At 44.4% G+C, this 22,408-nt stretch overlaps 2 protein-coding genes across 5 annotated transcripts in view; one reads left to right on the top strand and one right to left on the bottom strand.

The window, feature by feature from the left end:
• Positions 1 to 2,678: 2,678 nt before the first annotated feature.
• Positions 2,679 to 13,238, top strand: INIP (INTS3 and NABP interacting protein). Of its 3 annotated transcripts, none has more exons than XM_080987049.1 (6): positions 2,679 to 2,942; positions 5,424 to 5,505; positions 9,417 to 9,519; positions 11,588 to 11,647; positions 12,071 to 12,161; positions 12,963 to 13,238. In XM_080987049.1, exons 2-6 carry the CDS (start codon positions 5,481 to 5,483, stop codon positions 13,056 to 13,058), a joined length of 375 nt encoding a protein of 124 aa, XP_080843175.1. In that variant the 5' UTR covers positions 2,679 to 2,942; positions 5,424 to 5,480; the 3' UTR covers positions 13,059 to 13,238. The 3 variants fall into 3 exon arrangements, with proteins under 3 accessions (XP_080843175.1, XP_080843177.1, XP_080843176.1); XM_080987050.1 differs by lacking the exon at positions 2,679 to 2,942 and adding an exon at positions 3,142 to 3,297; XM_080987051.1 differs by lacking the exon at positions 11,588 to 11,647 and having other exon boundaries at positions 2,681 to 2,942.
• Positions 13,239 to 13,713: 475 nt separating this feature from the next.
• The window catches only part of KIAA1958, a 72,222-nt gene continuing 63,527 nt past the window's right edge, over positions 13,714 to 22,408 (bottom strand). Inside the window, exon 4 of one of the 2 annotated variants that reach the window (XM_080986770.1) lies at positions 13,714 to 14,698. In XM_080986770.1, the coding sequence (XP_080842896.1) occupies positions 14,675 to 14,698 (24 nt within the window). In that variant the 3' untranslated portion in view covers positions 13,714 to 14,674. Of the gene's footprint in view, positions 14,699 to 19,436; positions 19,923 to 22,408 lie in introns of those variants that run through there. The other variant, XM_080986771.1, reaches the window with a different exon arrangement.

The raw sequence follows: 22,408 nt of genomic DNA, 5'->3' as shown, positions 1-22,408 counted from the left end.
ACTCAGAAGTAACTAACAGATGACCCCCCCCCCCATGATAAATTGGGCCAACGGCAACTAACTCCAGGCTGTTCATAATTCCATGGATTTCTTTGACATTATTTGAAATAAAGAACAATCAAATAGGCAGTCAATGAGCTTACTCTCGGGAAAATAGGTATACAATTGCAGCCTATGCAGAGCAGCAACTGGAGGTGGGGCGGGGGGGGGGGAGGCAAAGGGACTGCAGCCTTAAACATTTTTAGTGGAGCTTTCCCTTCTCAGAATCCCCCCAGCTTGGTGCTTCTAGGCCATTTTGAACAGAAAAAATACCTTGAGGGAAGCGTATTAAGCAACCTTGCCCCCAGTTTATTTCTTCACAATGAGTAGTGGTAAGGCAAGCTTGTTTTAAAAAATAAATCACACAGGAAAGACATTAGTTTTAAAGGCATGACTTTTGCCTTTGCTTCTACTTTTTGGGGGTAGTGGAATGGAATAATATTTTTTAATTTATATCCCGCCCATCTGGCTGGGTTTCCCCAGCCACCCTGGGCGGCTTACAACATATAAAACACAACAAAGCAAACATTTAAAAAAAACAAGATATCCTATATACAAACAACACATAAACCAATAAATCAGTAAAAAACCAATAACAATAACAACAACAACAATAATAAACAGTTTACAAATTCCTTCCTGTAGCACCTTAAAGACCAACTAAGTTAGTTCTTGGTATAAGCTTTCGTGTGCATGCACACTTCTTCAGATACAGTGTGTATCTGAAGAAGTGTGCATGCACACGAAAGCTTATACCAAGAACTAACTTAGTTGGTCTTTAAGGTGCTACAGGAAGGAATTTTTTTATTTCGACTATGGCAGACCAACACGGCTACCCATCTGTAACTGAAACAGTTTACAGTTATACCCCAAAATTAAAGTAGCTGCCAACCTCAACTAAACATTTAACCAACACCAACCCAACAAAAATTAAACAGAGGAACCAAAATTGGGGCGGCGGGGGGGGGGGGGAATACTGCTATACTGTACTTCTAGGAAACACAAGTGGGGAGGGGGAGATTTTGCTATAGAACTCTGAAAGTATAAAAGAAAGAAAGAGGGGAAATAGGTGACTTTTCTATGTTCCCGTTACTAATTTAGGCAAAGGAAAGGGAGCCACAAAAAGACATTTATAACAAAGCAACAGGGACAAGTGAGGAGTGAGCGAGGAGTGATATTGCCACACGGCTGCAGTGATAAACTCCAGGTCTTCTGCATTGTCTCTTATGAGCACCTGTTACTTTTACCCTTCAAATATGCAAAGCACACGCATAGGAAGCTGGCCTTCACTGAGTCCACAGAGCCCAATGTTGTCTGCACTGGCTGGCAGAGGCTCTCCAGGGTTTCAGACCAAACATCCCACATCGACTGAACCTGGGACCTTCTGTGTACAAAGAGATGCTCTGCCCAGCAGACACAGGGCATCAAAAGTAGCCACAGAATTCTGCCCATGAGTGAAGGATGTATCAGTCTCTCCCTTTCTTGCATCTATGTTACCAATAACCACTTTGCTCCCTGTTTTTTGCACTCGCTTCCTGTTTCATTGCCCTGCAGTGTCTGTCAGTGTTATTTCCCACAGACTTACAAAAGATAAAGACTCGACTTCCATTGCTTGGAGTAGAGACTTGCAAGCTTCTTCCGATTCTATTTCTTTTGAAAACCATCCACCAGCATGGACAGCAGTGGACCATGGAAAACACATGGGCGTAGCCAGGAGGGGCAGCTGCCCCCCCCTCAATTCAAGTAAATAAATAAAAATACTTAACTAAAAGTAGAAATTGTAGAAAGATTTGAGATATCTTTTTTCTGAGCACTTGGGGCCAAAAGAAAGTAATTTAAAACATTTCATTCCGAATTTGTTACCAAACTTGGGGTCTCCAGATGTTTGGGGGGGCTACATCTTCCATCATCCCTGACCACTGGTCCTGCTAGCTAGGAATGATGGGAGTTGTAGTCCAATAACAACTGGAGACCGAAGTTTGGGAAACCCTGTACTAGACAGAGCCAGATAGAGGATGATGACAGGTGGGCGTTCTGCCCCCCCCCCAACATAAATCCTGACTACGCCCATGAGAATACAGCAGAGAAATTCAGAAATTGAGAGTGCCTTTGAGCGGACAGCAATGTAATATCCCCCACCCTATCAAAAGGTAGAAGCAGATCTTATTTTAATGTCAAAATGTGATTTTAAATTTCATTTCGATCTACTTACCTACCTACCATTTTCTGCAAAATGCAAACCGATCGCTATTATTCTTAAGTTGCGGTTGTGTATGCGTGTGTGTAAACGTCGTGTCTAAGAGAGAGTGGCTTACAACAGCCCCGCAGTGTAGTCCGGTGCAACCATGCAGTTAGAGACCCCCAATAAAGAAAACAAAACGTAGCTAGTCCTTAAGAATAATAATAATTGAACAACAGTTGGGATTCTTCAACAGCGCCGATTTGGATTTCCAGCCAGAAATCCCACTCACGAAAAAAACAGCAGCAAAGATCTTTGCTAACATTGCCCGTCTCGGACACCCTCCTAAGTCGCTCGTTTCACGTGAAAGTTCCAACTCAGCTCGGAAGCTGGCAGACGTGCGGCACCCCTACACTTTTTATAAGTCTGCAGAGAGGCTAGAGCGTGGATTCTACCCTTTTCAGACGCCGCTAGAGATCGAGCGGTGGGGAAGGAAAGGGCGGCGAGTTTCCTCTCGCCGCGCGCACGCGCAGACGCGGCGAAGCGAGTTCATCGCTCCTTCATCGGGAACGTCAAGTTCGGAGGGAGCATCCCAACCGAGGAAGAGGGGGAGCCGCGGGAGAGCCCATCTGTGCAAACGGGGGTGGGGAGAGCAAAGGAGAGAAAAAGGGAGAGCAAAAACCCACGTGAAGGATAGGGATGAATTGGGATTCCCACCTGCCAGGTATTTTAAACTGGGGCGGGGCTATTGATTGATTGATTGATTGACCATATCAATCCGCTAGTCCCTGTCCCCTCGCCTACCCACTATGCAGATTTATTTTTATTTTTAAAATAATGCTTAGGAGATGGTAACCCTCCTTGTTCCTGCTTCAATGCAAGGGAGGGTGAGGGAGGAAGGGAGGAGAGAGGAGGTGGAGTCAGGGCTACCAAATAAGAGCAGAGAGGAGCAACAGCTTTGGGCATAGTTTTTTTAGTAGAAAGTGTAATAAATCATTGTTAAATTAGTGCAGATTTCTGCTGGCCTGCTCAAATAATGCATTGACTAGCTTTGTAAGTCTGATGGGATTTGGTCTCAGGTAGGTGGGTATTGAATTGCAGCCTTTTTGTGGGTTTTATTTTCTTAAAGAAACCTTGTCACAAGGTTGTGTATATGTATTTAGCAAGCTTTTGTTTTATACAGGGTTGTTTGTAGGGTGCTATTCCCACCCGGTTCTCTGCTCCACTCTCTTCTCAGCTTTGACTGGTTGAGGACAGTAAGGTTGCCTATTCTTTTTCTGGGCAGGACAGCTTGGTCATTATTGCCTGTGTAATAAACTAAGGAAGAGAGGGCCTTCTCGGTGGTGGCACCCACCCTGTGGAACGCCTTCCCCTCAGATGTCAAGATAAGTAACAATATAACCTTTACGAGACATCTGAAAGCAGCCCTGTATGGTATATAGTGTTTTTATATGTTGGTAGCTGCCCAGAGTGGCTAGAGCAATCGAGTTAGATGTATAGGGTACAAATAATAAAATTATTATTATTTTAGAGTCTTATTGTCATATCTCATTCTAAGAAGAGCTTTACCTATTGACAATTGGCCCACAGGTGTGTGGAGGATGTTTCATAAAAGTGTGCACTCCCCCGCCCCCCAACCACCCTAGATATCAAAATTTGGGATGATCTTTGAGGAAGAGATTGGAAACATTTTTTGTTTTTGTTTAACTGCACTTTATTGTGTTATCTAAACCTTAAACTGAGGTTAACCTGAACTGTGGTTTGTTGAAACAAACTAGCTTCTGAGCTTTTCCAGTGGGATGTTCAAAATGAGCCAGTATTTTTTTGCCAGCTTAATTCTCCTTTTCTGAACAAATGGGTGACCAGCTGCCCCTGAGCCTTGGATATCTGAATTCCCATTGGTTCATTTAATTTGTTTTAAAGCATTTTTATCCCATCTTTAATGGGGGGGGGGGACCAAGGTGGGTTGCAATGAGTAAAAAATAAAAGCTGCAATACCATACACATTTACAAACAAGCTACTAAATAGGAACAACAGTGGGGAAAATAACAGTAGGAAGCACCCCGTTAAATTAATTTTACAGCACAGTTAAAAGCAAAAGGCCTTTCTGGAAAGGAACTCTTCCCTCGGGTGAGAGTAAAGGCATAGCTGCTGAGGAGTCATTTTCCCTGGTACCAATGAAATGTATTTCCGTGGTTGTTGGCATACACAGGATGGGAGACTTCCAGTGACGAGATCAGAAAGCAGGCAGGTTCATACCTGTGAGCCTTCAGGCATCCTCGTCCTTAGCCGTAAAAGGTAAAGGACCCCTGGATGGTTAAGTCCTGTCAAAGGCGACTATGGGGTTGCGGCGCTCATCTCGCTTTCAGGCCGAGGGAGCCGGTGTTTGTCCACAGACAGCTTTCCGGGTGATGTGGCCAGCATGACTAAACCGCTTCTGGCGCAACAGGACCCCATGACAAGTGCCAGAGTGCACGGAAACGCCGTTTACCTTCAAAGGACTTTTAAGACCATTACTAACAAATCGGTGCAGCTGTTTCTAAAAGTGGGCCGATTGCTTGCAGGTAGCAGCTCCAGTAACAACCTGCCGGCCACTGGTGGAGGAAGAGGAGTGCAGGGGGAGCGCACTGCCCCTGGCAGCGTGATCCCTGTGGGGTGCCATTGCGGCTGCCCCCTCGCCCGTGCTGGGAGCCACGCCCCTGTAGGCGGCAGGCCACACCCCCAGGACGTGCACCACATCCCTGCGGGCAGCGTGCCACACCCCTGGGATGCGCGCCAGCCCTGCCCCCATCTGCTCTCCACCCCCCAGTGCAGGAGCATGAAGCTTTGCCGCTGCTGCTGGCTGCATTTATGTGCAGGTTTTCAATGCAATGACCTTTTTAAACAAAAAACAAAAACTGATATTTATACCGTGAAAGCTTATGCTGCAATAAACCTGTTAATCTTTGTATTTGCTATAATTGTCTTTTATGGTTTTAATGGTATTTTATATTTTATTGTATATATTGTTGCAGCCTGCCGTCTTATATTGTACAAATTGGCAGCGTTGAAAATACTGCTATAAAGAAATAAAACCAACCTAGCTTCTACTTTGTATTGTTTGCAACCCTTCCCGAGAGTTGGTGGTTGTTGGATGAAGCTATTGCTGAGCTTTGGAGTTATATGCCTTTATGTTCACACATTAATTTCTGTTCATTTTGATAGGTTTTCACATAACAGGTTATAGCTGCTTCTTGTTAAATTAAGGGGGAACCTGGCAAGATGGCTTCCAATCCTCCTGGACAAGGTAAATGTTGCATTTCCGTATAACTAGGACCACAGATTCTCTTTTATGTGGAAAAACATGAAATATCCCTGCTAGCTTAGAAATCAGCATTAGAAATCAATGTTAGAAATGTCCTGAGGCAGTAAATCACCCTGGGTGAATTGGCTGAAAAAATAGGGAAACTTATAGGTGGATATGGAAATCCTACTGTCATTGAAGACTGTATTACATGAAGCTTCTGAATGTGTAACTTGACCGTTATGGGGAAAGGTTCTGGAGCCCATACCCAGTGATCAGTTTTGTAAAATGAACTTTTCTCTCATCATCAGTGCTTAAAATAATAATAATAAAGCATTAATCTGTTGGTTGTTTTTGCTGTGTGAGAGTATATAGAAAGAGAACCGTTCATGGAACGTTTCCTGTTTCTGTAATATGTGTTAATATAGAGTTGACTCTTTTCCTCATTAAACTATCCTAATTGTGGTTGCCAGACCTCCAGGTCTGATCTTGAGTCTTGAAGCTTGCCTGGCCCCCTCCTGGTGGCTGGTGAAGGGCTTGAGTCTCCAGGTGCCTGAGAGTGCCGTAAATATATAACATATTTTTCGCTCTATAGGACACACTTTTTCCCCTCCAAAAATTGAGGGGAAATGTGTGTGCGTCCTGTGGAGTGAATGCAGGCTCCTTGGCTTCAGCGATAGCAACGCTAAGCCTCCGAAGCGCAGAGGGAGCGCTCCCTCCGCGCTCCGGAGGTTTTGCGTTGCTTTCGCTGAAGCCTGGAGAGTGAGAGGCGTTGGTGCGTACCGACCCCTCTCGCTCTCCAGGCTTCAGGGATAGCCACGCACAGCCCCTCCGGCAGGGAGAGGCTGCATGGGGCTATGGCTTCTTTAGCCCTGCGCAGCCTCTCCCGGCAGGGAGAGGTTGCGTGGGGCTAAAGAGGAAGCCAAAACAGCGAGCGGGATCCATCCCGCTCACTGCCTTGGCTTGTGCCATAGCCCCGTGCAACCCCTCTGGAAGGGAGAGGTTGCGCAGCCTGTACGCTGCTCTTTGGGGCTGGGGGGGGGGGGAAATAAGATTTTTTTTTCTTGACACCCCCCCCCCGAAAAACTAGGTGTGCCCTATGGAGCGAAAAATGCGGTATATTAATATTAAGAAGCCTGTACATGTTGCTCGCAAACTTCAGCAAACTGACAGGAGCTGGCTGCAGATTATTGCATTGGGGAGTGTCTCCCCTCCCCTCCCCCCCCACTCTCCCAATTAACCTCCATCACCAAAGCCATCAGCAGGATTGCCTCGGGTCTCAAGAATGGGCACTGAAATCTCAGGGTCTGGGATGCTCCTGACCTGGCAACCCTAATCTAATTTAAAGACACAGTACATTTCAGAATTGTGTTATTCTTTGTGAAGGGTAAGGACCGGGACCTTTTTATTTAGCATTTAAATCACTAGTCCTAATACATAGCCTCCAACTTGAGGGCATTAATTAGTCTTTATGTGCAGATTTCCCCAAGGACACCACATCCATAATGCCTTGCATTATTCTGTCTATGTGGTCACAGTTATTGGAGGCAAGTAAAATATTCATACTTTAATAATTCAAAGGAAATCTAATAAGTGACATGAATTCTCCTTAATTGTTACTGAGCATGTGGGAGAATACATCAGAATGTAGTTTGTTGTAAGAAAGAAAGAGGTTGAGAGAATTGGCTTGTAGATGGTAATTGTGCGAGACGCAATTAGGTTATTATAAGTGGTGCAGTAATCGCTTACACCAACCTTCCCCAAGCCGGGGCCATCTAGATGTTGCTGGACTCTAATTCCCATCAGCCCTTGCCAACATGCCCAATAGCCAAGGATGATGGGAATTGGCAGTCCACCAAGAGGTGACGGGCACCACGTTGGGGAAGGCAGGGCTACTGTATTCTCTTTCTAAGCTTTGCTAGTCTGTATGTGGATGATTATTGAGGTCCAGAATTTGGTAGTCTGGCTCAGGAGGGCAGGATCTCTACTGCCAGGAGAGACCCTAGCCTGCCTTTCTGAAAAATAGCAGAACATCCTCCGTAAAATTCTGCAGCACCCTGGAAAGTACATGCATTCTTCCTCTCAGCCCAAAGCCCAAATCAAGCCCATTTATTGTGCTTTTTATGGTGTAATTTTATGTTGTGAACTGCCTTGAGATCTATGGCTGAAGGGCGGTATATTATTATTATTATTATTATTATTATTATTATTATTATGGTGCATAATCAGGTGTGCCAATCCCTGACTCTGAGGTGATCATTGGAGGCTTGGACTGAGGAGGAAAACATCACCTCCTGTCCTGTGCTTTCTCCTTGGTCCAAGGCAAGCTTCCAGAGCAACAGAGAGGCCAGGATCTGAAATCTTGGAGACCTGTGGCCAGTCAGTACCCTTCTTGACTTAATAGACCATTGGTCTGATTTGGAATGAAGAAGCTTCCAGTACAGTGGCGTAGTGTGGGTTGTCAGCACCCGGGGCAAGGCAAGTAATTTGCGCCCCCTAACCTGTGGATTTGCGCCCCCTAACCCTAACCCCCAGATGTTGTGCCCGGTGCGCCCGGCCCCCCCTGCACTCCCCACGCTATGCCACTGTTCCAGTAGGCATATGTATGGATATTTCTCAGCTAGGGTACTAACTTGGTAAAGAGACTTTGGCATTCAAAAACAAAACAACCTCTCTTTGTCCTGCAAGATTCCTGCATTTCACAGGGTTGGACTAGATGAACCCTATGGTCCCCTCCAGCTCTACAACTCTGCTTTTTGCCATGTTAGTGTGCTCAGCTCCTTAAATAGGCATTCCTGAGAGAACTGTGTTCGCATGTATTTGTACATTGGCAGCGTACGTCACTTTGGCCAGGACTCCCCATCACTTCACCTCCCCAGATGAGGGCATAGGTGGCAAATACCCAAATCTTGCAGATAGTTCCCCTTTCTGGGCTCAGAGCCCAGCACCCCAAGCCCACAGATAAGGAAAACATCAAAGCAAGTCCATTAGCTTATATCAAAGCAAGTGAATATAAGCATCAATGAGCTCATGGTGACAACCACCACCACCAATTAATTGCGGGGTTATATTGAGTACCAAGATGGCGTTTGCAGAGTTTCCAGAACAATTCACCTTTGGTTCAATGCCCTGAGCAAGGGCTGTTCACTTTTAAAGTAAAATATGTATGTCTCACCCCACATTCCCTCCAAGTTGTTGAAGGTCATGCATGTGAGCTGCCTCCCTCTTCACAACAACTATGGGAAGGATGTCCACCCGAGCAGCAGTGACTGGCCCAAGGTCACCCAGTGAGCTTTATGGCTGGGTGGGCATTTGAACCCTGGTGTCCTGGGTCCTAGCCCAATGCCCTAGCTACTACACCATGACTGGCTCCAACAACCAAAACTCTGAATCTTAAGATTTTATCCTGTTCCTATGAGTGGCAGAAGAACACAGACACATATATATGCCTGATTTTTGCCAAACCTTCTGCAATCAGCCATGGCAAGAGAGTTTCACACATATAAATTATTCCGGTCACAAATGTTTGCCATTTATAGACTAAGATGGTTGGAATTCAGGAATCTATGCTGAGGTATTTCTAATGGAGGAAGCAGTGCTTTTAATACCAGAAACCTTATTGCAGTGTAAAACAGACAGCTCTAGAAAGCCAGGCTTGAGATTAAAGACTTATTTAAATGGTTAGTATGGATGACATTGTTAGGAAGGTATTTCATGTTGTTAATGAGGAGAGGAGAAAGGAAAGTTATAAATAGACTTCAAGGATTGTGCTCGTTGGCTCTGAAGATTAATATATTCATCATTGATATTCATCATCATTCGCTTGGGAGAGGCTTTAAGCCAGTAGGGTTACAAGGTGGCTCAGAGAAATAGGATGCATCAGTAACATTTTACATTCCTCTCACTCTTCCCAGGCTTTCAGAATAAGAACAGGGTTGCGATCTTGGCTGAGCTCGACAAAGAGAAGAGGAAGCTACTGATGCAAAACCAGTCTTCCACGAATCACCCCGGAGCCAGGTACAGTATGTTTAGAGACCTGTCTCTTTCTTTCAGTCTTGCTCTCAGATCAAAGAGGAAAGCCACATGCAGCTTTCTCATGTCAGCTGCATGTTCATCCAATAAGCCCGTTTCACAACAGAGTTGTGCGCTAGTTGTTCCCCAAAAATGTAGCTTTGAGGAGGGCAGCCAGCATGTGCCTTGGATTTCTGTCTTCTGACCCTCTCCCATTGCTCTTTCCCTCTGGAAGAGGAGAAGTTAAAAACAGTTGAGGTTGCCAAAACTGATTGGGCTTGTGAATGCATTTGCAAACCAGATGAACTGTTGTGAGCACAACACACAGACAATAGAATGCTTTTTTCAAACTGAATTTCAGCACGGGGAGGGGACTCTGTAGGCACCTGGGAATGTCTTTTTGGTTGCATGTGTGCCCCACACACTAGCAAGCCCGATTTTATTTTATTTTAAATCTATTTTCATCCACTCCTCAGACAAAGGTGGCTCTCAAAGGCAGCTAACACACTAAAACCAGTGCTTTTTTTTCCTTTTAAAAAACATTTAGGGGTACTCTCATTTTCTTATTCATATTGAAATATGAGGCCAAACTTAGATTCACAATATGTTTAGGGGTATGTGTACCCCCAGAAAAAAGCACTAACTAAAACACACTGATCTTAATAACCACAACACCATATAGCTTTTGTTTATTGTTTGTTTGTTTGTTTGTTTGTTTGTTTGTTTGTTTGTTTGTTGGCTGGTTATTATACCCAACATTTCCTCTTGCTGGCACCCAGAGTGGCTAACGTAAATCTCAATAAAATGGCAATTGAAATTATCAAGCAGATCAGTAGCAGCTAACCTTTAAAATACAATACTGCAGATCAGAAGTACAAAGCACTACAAGTACATCTTTGTGTAGAAAATTGGGATAGAAGTTATCTAGATAAACGAGCAAATTATAAAAATGCAAACACCGATGGCTGCCAGCAGTAGAAGATGAGAATGTTAGAGCACATATCAAATTCCAGCAGAAGAACCTCAGTAGGTTCCTGGAACCCATCAAAACCAAACATTTTTCCCTCTGTGTTACTAAATATGGGTCCATCTAACTGATTATTGTCTCTGCCTGACTGGCAGCGGCTCTCCACAGAGTTTCAAGAAGGGCACATCCCCATCGCTACCTGGAGATGCTAGACATTGAATTAAGAGCTTTTGCAAACAAGGGAGATGCTCTACTACTGAGCTACAACCCTTTCCCAGTATTTAAAAACCTTTCAGATTTTTTTTTAAGGAAAGCATAAGTTGTTCATTTCCACACTTAAAAAAAAACCACACCAGTCTTCTTTACAGTTTTATTCCTTCTTAGGTCTATATGCACACAAACTCAACTTAGGGAAGTGCATGTGATTGTTTGATTTTTTAGGTGCTCTATTTCAGCACCAAAACAATTTATCAGAGAACTAGGTGCAGAAAGCTTCTTCCGTCCCTCTGTCTCTCTCTATCTTTCAAATATTTGTTATAAAATGACATTGAATAGCTCACAGGAGCATTTGTGTGTCTGAACACTTTTATTGCCTATGTAGACATTCAGTTTTTCAGAGCAGTTGGGAAAGCCTCGCAAGGTGAACGTAGAGGGGAAGATTTCATCTCTTTATTAGGAGTGCCAAGTTGTCATTGTCAGAGATGCATTTGTATTTTGCCCAGAGTGTACACATAACCAGCTATTTCAGGGCACTTTCCCCCAAGAAAGTAGCAGAACCTCACAGCGGCCAGTCCACACCTTTTCACCATCACCTCCAAACCTCCCCTTCCAGACGTTGGACCTTATCATAGTTTTTCTAGACCTGAGATTTTACAGTAAGCCACTGAGATGTTTAAGTGGAACCTGAAGGGAACAAGGAATAAGTGTGACTCTCTCTTATATCAGTTCTTCCTCTTTCCCATACCCCAAGAGTTTAGCCTAGAACTTGATTTATTGCTCATGGTGTAGTAGTAGCGATTTTGTGCACTGTTAACTTGTCAACATGTTGACTACGGAGAGGCCTTGTCCGGGCTCGATCTCAATGGGAAACTCTTTTCCTGCATACAGAGTTCTGCAGCCACTCTTCCAAACATATGAACTCCCCATCCTGAAGACTATGGACCCCTGGTTAGTAGTGCTGTTTTATTCAGGTATCACTTAGGCAAGTCATTGGGTGGCGCTGGTGAACGAGCAAAAACAAACAAACCCCAAAATGTGCCAGGGGTTCCCCTAGCATCATTCTGCTGCATGACTTCCAGCTGACTTCCTTTTGGCTTATTCTGGGGCAGGGCTTTCCTTTCCATTTGACTTGACCTGCCACCGCTGGGGTGAGAGTTCCAGAACAGAACGGTCCGCCTGGTGTGTGTTCACACAAACACCGTCTTGCATGTTCGAATCCCCCCAAAATGTCAAGCCTCGTATTTCCAAGTAGGAGATCATGGAACTTTCTTGACTCTGAAATGCCCACCCCACCCATGATCTCATGGTGGTTGTTTCCTTTGCTGCACTTGTGTGACGCCTCATTTTTCCCTTCCTTTCTGTTGCTTGTAGCATCTCTCTAGCTAGATCCTCCCTTAACAAGGATTTCCGCGATCATGCTGAGCAGCAGCACATAGCGGCGCAGCAAAAGGCCGCTCTGCAGGTGAGTTGTCCCAGTCACATAAGACTCAGGTTGGCAGGGTCCGTATTTCGTTGTTTTGTTTTCTGTTTTTTTGGTCTTGGTGCGTTGGAAGCTGTTGCTCCTAAGGTCCTTTTTGCATGTGGTAGGGACCAAAACTAACATGCATCTTGCAGCTTTATGACTTGCACAGTGATAACATAGTTTTATATCAGAATTATTTGTGATGCGGTAATAATAGCATTGGTGCCTGGCCATCCTGTACCACAGGCAGAGGCAAACTCGGCCCTCCAGATGTTTTGGGACTACAACTCCCATCATCCATAGCTAACAGGACCAGTGGTCAGGGATGATGGGAATTGTAGTCTCAAAACATCTGGAGGGCCGAGTTTGCCTATGCCTGCTGTACCACATCGTTTTTTTCATTTTAGATTCAGGCTCATTTCTCCCCTGCATCCTGAGGCTGGAATTCAAGCAGCAGAGGATGCAAAGGCAGACTGAAGAAATTACAGACAATCCCATAAGCATTAGCGCCTGTCTTTTACATTGAATTCCAGATCCTGACTCTTAACAAGATTTCAGTTGCAGTGCCGCACAGAATTAAATCCCATAGATGTCGAAAGGATTAAATCAATCCAACTGTGTTCAGGATTGAAACCTCCAATATAGATTTAAAAAAAAAAAAAAAACCACCACCAAACCACCTCTGAATCTGATTTGTGTTTTTCATGCCCTCCTATTGCTTGGCTAGCGCCGTGGGGAGGCTACTCTTGCATGGGTGTATTACATGTGCCATTTTCCAGATGTTGTCTCTTCCTCTTCCAGCATGCTCATGCACATTCTTCAGGATACTTTATAACCCAAGACTCCGCCTTTGGAAACCTTATTCTCCCTGTGTTGCCACGACTTGAGTCAGAGTGAGACAGAGAGCCCTTAGAATGAAGATCGTCCACTACTGCAGCTGCTGCTTCTCCAAACTTTCAGTCGATGGTTTGTGAAAATAAGAGAGGACTCAAAACTGATTTCTTTTTTACTCATTGTAATGGCTTTCATTTTTATTTTTTTTATTTTTGGTGGTGGCATTAAACTACTTAAAATGAATTCTCAGGCACCCTGTTTTTCTTTCCTTCGGTTTTCAAAGTTGGATATTACTATTATGTACTTGAGTTGTGGTTTACAATCTTTCCTTGTTCTTTTAGTTCAGTTTACCACATGCCCATCAATCTCATTAAGTAACACACTCAGTATAGCCCATTGAATAATTCAGTACAGCACACTGAAGCATCTCAGTGCTCTACTTGCATTATTTCCATAGTTGTTGCAAAAACCTCATAAGGTAGGTCAGTATTGTTATACTGATGTTCCAGATGAGTGTGTGTGTGAGAGAGAGGGAGGGGTGGCTGAAAGGAAATCCAGGACCACAGATCACATATTTAACCAACATTAAAGTGACTATTACGTCACCAGCCTGCCCTGGGTTTGAATATTTTCAGATGTTAGTATTTGTGTGACATATGTGTGTGTTTCAGTATCTGAAGACTGGGGTAAAAGAGAACATTTGACTCAGGTTATTGCAGCAGCAGCAGCAGCAATTTATTGATATGCCACCCATCTAACTGGGTTGACCTAGCCTCTCTGGGTGGCTTCCAACAAATCAAAACATCAAACACAGTAAAACAGCAAACATTAAAAACTTGTCTATACGTGGCTGCCTTCAGATGTCTTCTAAAAGGTGTTTATTTCCTTGACATCTGACAGGAGGGCGTTCCAGTATAAACTGCACTGGACTTTATGATTTGCTCCCCTACCTGACTCTACTTATTAAACTGTTGTCAGGTCTTTGACCGCAATAAAGATTGATTGATTGATGATTATTCAGTACAGCACGATGAGTTCTCTCATGGTGGAGTCCAATATCATAAGAAGGACCACTCTCTGACGTAGCCCATGATAAACAATTTGTCTGCCACCCTTTCATATTCTTCAGTGATTCCCTCCCCCCCCCGAAAGAAAGGCACATGTGTATATCATCATCACATAGAAGTCTTAAGCAGCACACTTGCTTAGTTGTGTAAACATTAACAACAACAACAACAACAACAACAACAACAACAACAACAACAACAACAACTTTAAAGGAACAAGGTAACAAATGCTGACAATTTCATGACAATTCAGGATGAGATGCGAGAATGGAAGGTTGTGTGATTAGTGACAACCGTACAATTTCCAGTTGGGTCCTATTACTTACACCCTGTTCATGATAACTCTGCCTGGGGTGTGGGAGATTGCTGCATTTTCTTGAGTACAAAACAATAGGCTTCAATTTTTGGGGAACGAAGTGCCCCTGCAACCAAAGTGCAGATTCGCGAGTGAAGTTTTTAAAAGAAGAGAAGTCATCAGGCCAATGTTGCAGATTTCTTAAAATGAACCTTGTTTCAAATTTTGACGAAAGCTCATGCTAATAACAAACTTACTTAGTCGCTAAGGTGCTACTGGAAGGAATTTTTTTCTTTTGGTTAGAACTGGGTTCTTAATCATGTTCTGCCACAAGAGGGAGTCTGAATAAAAAGAAAAAGAAATACGGCCATATAATCTTCAAGACTGGCAGGACCATAGCTGTGAAAAGAAGATCACCTATATGTCTAGGCAAATGAGCACATCTCATGTCTTCTGTCCACAGAAGATTGTGTTGAAAATATACATGACCACACAACCCAGACCGGTCCAGTTTGGCCCTGATCCAACACTTCTTGTTGCATCAGTTCCCAGTTGTGCATTCATAAACCAACATTCCTGTGCATGTCCCCCCGCACCTTGCTGGATTGAAATATTTGGATAAGCTTCCATTCACTTCTTCATTTTTGTCATTGCTCATCTCAAAATTGCTCATCCAAATGTAGTTGGCTTCCTACTTCAGTTAGCCCACCCTTAGCCGGTACGGCTGAGGACGCAGGTGGCGCTGTGGTCTAAACCACAGAGCCTAGGGCTTGCCAATCAGAATGTCGCGGTTCGAATCCCCATGACAGGGTGAGCTCCCGCTGCTCAGTCCCTGCTCCTGCCAACCTAGCAGTTGAAAAGCACGTCAAAGTGCAAGTAGATAAATAGGTACTGCTCCGGCGGGAAGGTAAACACCCTTTCAGTGCACTACTCTGGTTCGCCAGAAGCGGCTTAGTCATGCTGGCCACATGACCTGGAAGCTGTCTGCAGACAAACACCGACTCCCTCGGCCTATAGAGCGAGATTAGCGCCACAACCCCAGAGTCATCTGCAACTGGACCTAATGGTCAGGGGTACCTTTACCTTTAGCCGGTACGGCTACTGGTGAAATATAATAGGAGTTTTCATTCAAAACAACTGGTGGGCACCAGGGTGGGGAAGACCATTCTAAGCCATGGGTCCACAAGTCTGGAACCAGCCATGCTTAAGGGGCAGTTATGTTCAGTATGAGTCTTTTGATAATTTGAGCCACTTTTACATTTCATAGAATTGTAGAACTGGAAGGGGCCATGAGAACAAATCAAGATTTAGAAAGGCTGCATGACTTTTATCACAGAGAATTGCAGAGTTGGAGGGACACTAGCCCAGCCCACTGCAATGCAAGAATCTCAGCTAAAGCACACAGGACAGATAGCCATCCAGCCTCTATTTAAAAACCTCCAAGGAAGTTGAACAGTTCCACTGTCAAACAGCTCTTAATATCAGAAAGTATTTTCCTGATGTTTAGTCAGAATTTCATTTCTTGTAACTTGAAGCCATTGGTTCGAGTCCTACCCTCCAGAGCAAGAGAAAACAAGCTTGATCCATTTCCCAGGCAACAGCCCTTGAGATACTTGAAGATGGCTGTCGTATTTCTCAGTCTCATCTTTTCCAGGCTAAACATACACAGCTCCTCCAAGCGCTCCTCATAAGGTTTTGTTTCCAGAACCTTGATCATCTTGGTTGCCCTCTTCTGCACATGTTCCAGCTTGTCAACATCCTTAAATTGCGCTGTCCAAATTTGGACACAGTATTCCAGGTGTGGTTTGATGAAGGGAGAATGGAGTGGTACTATTACTTCCCTTTATCTAGACAGTACAGTGGTACCTCGGGTTACATACGCTTCAGGTTACATACGCTTCAGGTTACAGACTCCGCTAACCCAGAAATAGTGCTTCAGGTTAAGAACTTTGCTTCAGGATGAGAACAGAAATCGTGCTCCAGCGGCGTAGCAGCAGCAGCAGGAGGCCCCATTAGCTAAAGTGGTGCTTCAGGTTAAGAACAGTTTCAGGTTAAGTACGGACCTCCGGAACAAATTAAGTACTTAACCCGAGGTACCACTGTATACCTCTGTTGATACAGCCTAGAATAACATTAGCTTTTTTTTTTTTTTGCTTCTGCATCACACATATAGGAGCTCAGGTGATCTCTGTCATTCACCTTTCATGGGATTTCAGGACTCTACCTATAGCTCCTTGTGATTCTCCCATGGTTTGGAGTACAGCATATTTCACTTATAAAATGTAGAAACGTTTCAAAATTCACACTCCAGAACTGAACTATTTAGGTACAAAATTCACTGGGGTTTTCTTCAAAACTAAGGAAAATCTCATGCTCCGGTGAATGACATGCTTTTTTTCTTTGTCTGATGTTTAAAATTGTTTCTAAAATGGAAACATTTTCTTCCCCCTCCTGTTTCTGACACTATTTTGCTTCTCATGATCTATTTGCTGTCAAATGGATTCCAGGCAGCCATAAGTTAATATACTCCCGGGCTTGCCTAATGCACACAGCCCCATATAAATTGCGAAATCTTCCCATTTGACAGCTCTCTGCCGGCTTCAGAAGGAGGGAAATTTGCTGTAAATAATTATTAACAGTGAATTACAAACTGTATCCTACAGTCCCACCATAAATATGTCAGCTTTCTCAAAACAGGGAAAGAGGCTTTTATGAGCAACGAAGCCAGCATTCTGTGAATCACTGTCAGATCTTTCCTAGGTGGGGTGCAATTTATTATTAACCAGCTAACAGCAGTGTTTTTGAACTATGCAATATTTGTTGTTTACATTCAGGGATGTAATTGTGTCTCTAATCCCTTTGTAGTCTGGCCTAGGTAAAAGAACTGGAAAAAAAACAGCTGGCAGCAGGAAGAAGTGGGAGAAATACCCTCAGGAAATCAAAGCTAGGTAGGAACTCCTATGCATGTAAATCAGCTGCAATATTTTGCCATCATTAACTGTCAGAGAAAGGCAAGCCTTGCATAACACGAGGCTGAATACCCAGCATACATTGAATGCACAATCCCCCCTGAAGAATGCTGGGAACTGCCCTTTGTTATTGGTGCAGGAAATTGTAGCTCTGTGAGGGGACACCTGTGACCCATTCAAATGTGGTTGACTCAAACTCTCGTCAGTCCCAGCCAAGATGGTCAATGGTCAGGGAGAAAAGAGAAGGTAGCATTCACAAACATCTGGAGGGCAAAAGGTTAGGCACCCCCTGGTGTACACGATTGTGCTGCAAAACATACTATTTGGATCCTGGGCTTTCAAACACTAAATAGTGGGGTAGGAGAGCTGAAAATTATGCCAATACATCTCACATCTGGCAACCAATGTGCCACTTTGGTTTCAGATAGTACACAGGTAGAAGAATCTAAAAAGCCCACGACACACATTTTCAGAGCCCTCTAGCAGCTATGGTGGCTCATTTAGCAGAAGTCATGTATTTAGCATGAACTCTGGAAGGGTATACAATGGTACCTTGGTTTAAGAACAGCTTAGTTTATGAACAACTTGGATTCAGAACGCTGCAAACCCGGAAGTAGGTGTTTTGGTTTGTGAACTTTGCCTTGGAACAAGAACATGTTCCGCTTCCTGTTGAGTGTGTTCCATTTGTAAATTGAGTCCCTTGCTGCTATGGGAAAGCACGCCTTGGTTTAATAATGCTTTGGTTTAAGAACGGACTTCTGGAATGGATTAAGTTTGTAAACCAAGGTACCACTGTACAGCCATACCTTGGACCTCAAACGCCTAGGCTCCCGAACAAATCTGCTCCTGAATGATCAAAACCCGATGCACAAGCTGCAGGAGCTTCCTGCAGCCAGTGGAGGAGGAAGCCGTTTGGCGCCTGAGGCAGCGTGCTGTCCATAGGGGTGGGATGAGCCGGCCAAAGGGGCGGGCGAGGGTGGGGCGAGCCACCTATGGAGTGGGGCGCACTGTGGGGCCTCTGGAGTCTGCCTGCCTCCTCCCACTCAGCCTCCCTACAGCTGGGGGGGAGGCAGCAGGCAGACCGTATGGGCAGTGTGGAGCCTGCACGCGCCCAAGCCACCGTGTCTCTCCCAGGAGAGACGTGTGGCTCGGGCGCGCTTTAGGCCCCACGGTGAGTGCCACCCAGCATTTCGTCACCCCCCTCAGTGGTGACACCCAGGGTGGACCACACCCACTGCACCCCCCTTCCTCTGCCCCTGCCTGCAGCCAATCAGAAGTCAGGCTTTGGTTTTCAAATGTTTAGGAAGTCGAACGGACTGCAGGAACAGATTCTGTTCCACTTCCAAGGTATGGCTGTATTCGATTCTCACCAAACTAACGCTACTCCACTGAAAGCCACCTTTGCAGATTTATGCGCAAGCTGCTAAAAAGCATGCCAATATTAGTTTGGGATGACCTGCTTTCTATGTGGCCACCTCATGCTGATGCAATCCATCGCACAACTTAAAGGGCACACACTATGACACAACATAAATGGCCGACTCAAACATTAAAGCATCATTCAGTTTGTTACTCATAAAAAGTCACCAGTGAAACTTTAAAGGCCCCAAACAAATGCTCTCTCTTGCCCCCTCCTCATGCTCTCCCCCCATCTCCCACCCTAACATGAAGTGCTGGCAGCTTGGTTATCCTCTTGTGTCATTCATCCCTAGCCAGCGGCGGGGCAAGCCGATTGGGCGCCTGGGACAGTGTGTGTGCCCTGCGCTCGGGGGCGGGGCCAGCTGGGGCAGGACACTCCATGGGGCCTCCAAGCCTCCTCCCACTCAGCCACCCTATAGCTGAGGGGGAGGCAGCAGGCAAACCATTTGGGGCAGTGTGGAGCCTGCGGACGCCCAAGCCACTGCATCACTCCCAGGAGAGAAACGTGGCTCAAGCACACTGCAGACCCCGCAGTGAGTGCCGCCCGGCATTTTGTCACCCCCCTCAGTGGTGACACCCGGGGCAGCTCGCCTCCACCACACACACCCCCCTTCCTCTGCCCCTTCCCTAGCCTCCCACTATGGAGGAATTATTATGCTGAATCAGGGGCACCGGTAACAGAGAGTCTTATTAGACGGAACAGAAGTGGGAAAGTCCAGCCCAGATCCAGGACACCCCTTTAGAGCGAGGGAAAGTGAGCGTGAGAGAGGGAGAGATAAGTTGCAGAGAGAAAGTGTCGCCGCAGTGTTTGCAAGAAGAAACAATCCTTGCTTTGTTCTGATGCTTCACACCCAATGAAGAGGCTGGAATAAACTAACCAGCATAAACCAGGCAGTTTTGGTTTCACACGAAAGAACACTTGATGGATAACTGAGGTGGTGAGTCTAGGAAGGAGAATGTGCACAGAAAGACACACACAAACACGGTTGTACCCCACCACCCCTCATGTTTCATTGAACTAGTTACTGAGGCAGCGTGGTGTATTATTATTACACTTACTATTATCATGAGCTTAACCTTTCCTCTGGGTAACTAAATTCAATTCTTCTAGCCGCCTCACCCAAAGTGGAAAGTTTCCTTTGTGTAACGCTCACCATCAGATTAATTTAGCGGATTCCTAGGAAACAAAGACAGATTCTTGACCTTGGTATGTCCCTGCAATGTTACATTTATCAGTTGTTGACAGCTAAAGCCTCAGAATTTTGGAAATGGCTATTTTTGCCCCCATCCCTTAATCATCAAAAGCATTTGTTGCCTAATTGACGGTCCTGGTGTTTCGATATCAGAGACATCCTAGGATGTTCCACATCTGACTGTAGCACTTGTAAGAAGAAAGAAAATGGCACCAACTGCCTAAACTTCAAAGGGTAAGAGGGGAGACAGTGCTGTGACTGAAACCGTGCCAGCAGTGTACTGAAATCAACACACCTTATATCTCAAATTAAATTAGCTTTTGTCTCTTGTCGCAAATCTGAACCTCTCAGGAGGGTAGCCACAAAGGCTGTGTGAAAATAACAATCCTTTTCCAAGTAATTGGCTCCCAGCTTCTTTCTCTGCAAAAGGTCAGGTTTTACAAGGGATGCTTTCAAAAACAAAGTCTCAGGAGTCCAGTAATGACCACTTAATATATAGTAGAGTTTACTTTTGCTGCTGATAGCTTTCCAGAGAGAAAACACTAAATAATATATCTCTGGGAATGCAGATAATAAAGGGTCTAGAGAAACCAGAAACTTTTGATGAACTTCATTATATTTACAATATTGTTCTGGGCAATATTGTTTGCTGGTTTCCCCTCAATTTCAGACCTTACGGTATATTTCCATTGCTGGACTGCTGTCATTCTTTTACAGAAAGGATATGTCTCCTCCACAAATATGCCTGAAGAGTTCCCACAACTAGATGGCTTACATAGGAGACAGGTTATGATTTGCGTTTGTGTAAATATTATGGCATATATTTTGTTTTGATTGGTATTTATATCCCCCAAAGCATTTGTGACTCCTTGCCATAAGAACAGATTCAAACATGCTAAAGCAAATGTGGTACAGTCCTCTTATGAGATTGTACCACTTCAGAATGAACTGGAGAGATATTCTTTCTCCCCCCGCCCCCATTTTATTAGAACTCAGGGTCACCAAGCAAAACCAACTGATAGGGAAATCAAGAAAGACAAAAGGAAATTAGGCGCAATGCATAAAAATTGACTAAATTAATTCACTGGCAAAAGAAGCAAGAGCAGGTGCAGTTGAACCTCCAAATCCAGAGGCAGTATAATCCTGTTGATCAGATGCTGGTGATAAACAACAGAGGCAGTGCTTTTTTCTGGTGGAATGTGCTGAAACACAGTTCCACCCCCGTTTTTGGTCACATCTGCTCACCTTCCATTTTTATTTTTTTATTTTGTACGAGCAGCCTTAGACCTGGCGTTGCTTGGGAAGTCTAAGGAAACTCCACCATCAGTACAGTTTTGAAAGATTCGGTCTGCCGCCTTGGTTCAAAATGGCGTCCAGTTGAATCCAAACACAGGCCGGACCCTTTCTTTCCCTTAGGAACCGGTATGCAAAATTTGGTTGCGATATCTTTAGAAGTATCCAAATGCATAGTGAACGGACAACATTCCAAATATATATATATATTTAGATGTATTTCTTAAAAGCACGCCTATTCCACTTTTTCAGCAGAGTCCTCAGGGCTCCTCGCCAACAACTCTCAACAATGCAATGGGGACACTGAAAATCTTTAACTTTTAAAACAAAACGAAAACTTGTCCAGACAGCCTGATCTAGTGAAGCCCAGAATGGAGAGCTGAGGTAATCAGGAAAGAATCAAAAGTGAATTCTATGGGGCAAAGATAGAAAAAGAGGGAAAGGTAACAGAAAGGCAGTGGAGAGATTCGCTAAGAATACGTGAAAAGGAAAACACCGTGCTGACAGTGTGACTACCAACCCCTCCCCCCCCCAGCTAACGTAGCCATGCAGCCCATTTGAATTAATTCTAATGTAAAAGTAGACCTCAGAGAGATTTGAACTGCATACCCTTGGAACAGAGAACATAACAATACTCGAAAACCCAATCTTGCATAGCCATTCATTCCAAGAAATGAGGATTCTTTTACCAGATAGCTCATGAATATCGCTTTGTCCTTTTAAATGCTACTGAAATGCTACACTAGAATAATGTCCTACTTGGTCCTTGTTGGGAAGTGACAAAATTGAGCCTATCTATTTTGGAAGTTGTGCAATACTGGATCCCCGTGCAGCGATGAAGTTCACTGAATTGCCTCGGGCATATCTCTGTCAGCCATGCCTACCTGACAGGGTTGTTTGGAGGATAATATGAGGGAAATTCCATTTCTTTAACTGAATGTGTGCTCATTCTGTTGGCCCATTTAGGAAGCAATCCTATATACACATTGAACATTGAACTTAATGGGACTTCTTGAATAGGCATGTACGGATTGCATTGTTACTAACTTTCATTAAAGAGCTAGCACATGGAATTTATTTTGTATTCATGAATCCAGAATGAGAGAAAGAGAACGTGATATTAAGAATGCTTTTTTCACATCCTACCTAAGAGCCTTATGGGAAAGGACTTTATTCA

This window comes from Podarcis pityusensis (genome assembly GCF_964106645.2).
Source record: "Podarcis pityusensis genome assembly, chromosome: 17".
In the NCBI taxonomy this organism is placed as follows: Eukaryota; Metazoa; Chordata; class Lepidosauria; order Squamata; family Lacertidae; genus Podarcis; species Podarcis pityusensis.
Note: the sequence above shows the minus strand (reverse complement) of the source record. Positions and strands in the feature narration are given on the sequence as shown.

Excerpts from the sequence above, each read along its gene's own strand:
- INIP (XM_080987049.1), top strand. The coding sequence starts at position 5,481 with ATGGCTTCCAATCCTCCTGGACAAG. Across the intron at positions 9,520-11,587 it reads ACGAATCACCCCGGAGCCAG|AGTTCTGCAGCCACTCTTCC; the intron begins GTACAGTATGTT and ends TCCTGCATACAG. Across the intron at positions 11,648-12,070 it reads CTGAAGACTATGGACCCCTG|CATCTCTCTAGCTAGATCCT; the intron begins GTTAGTAGTGCT and ends TGTTGCTTGTAG.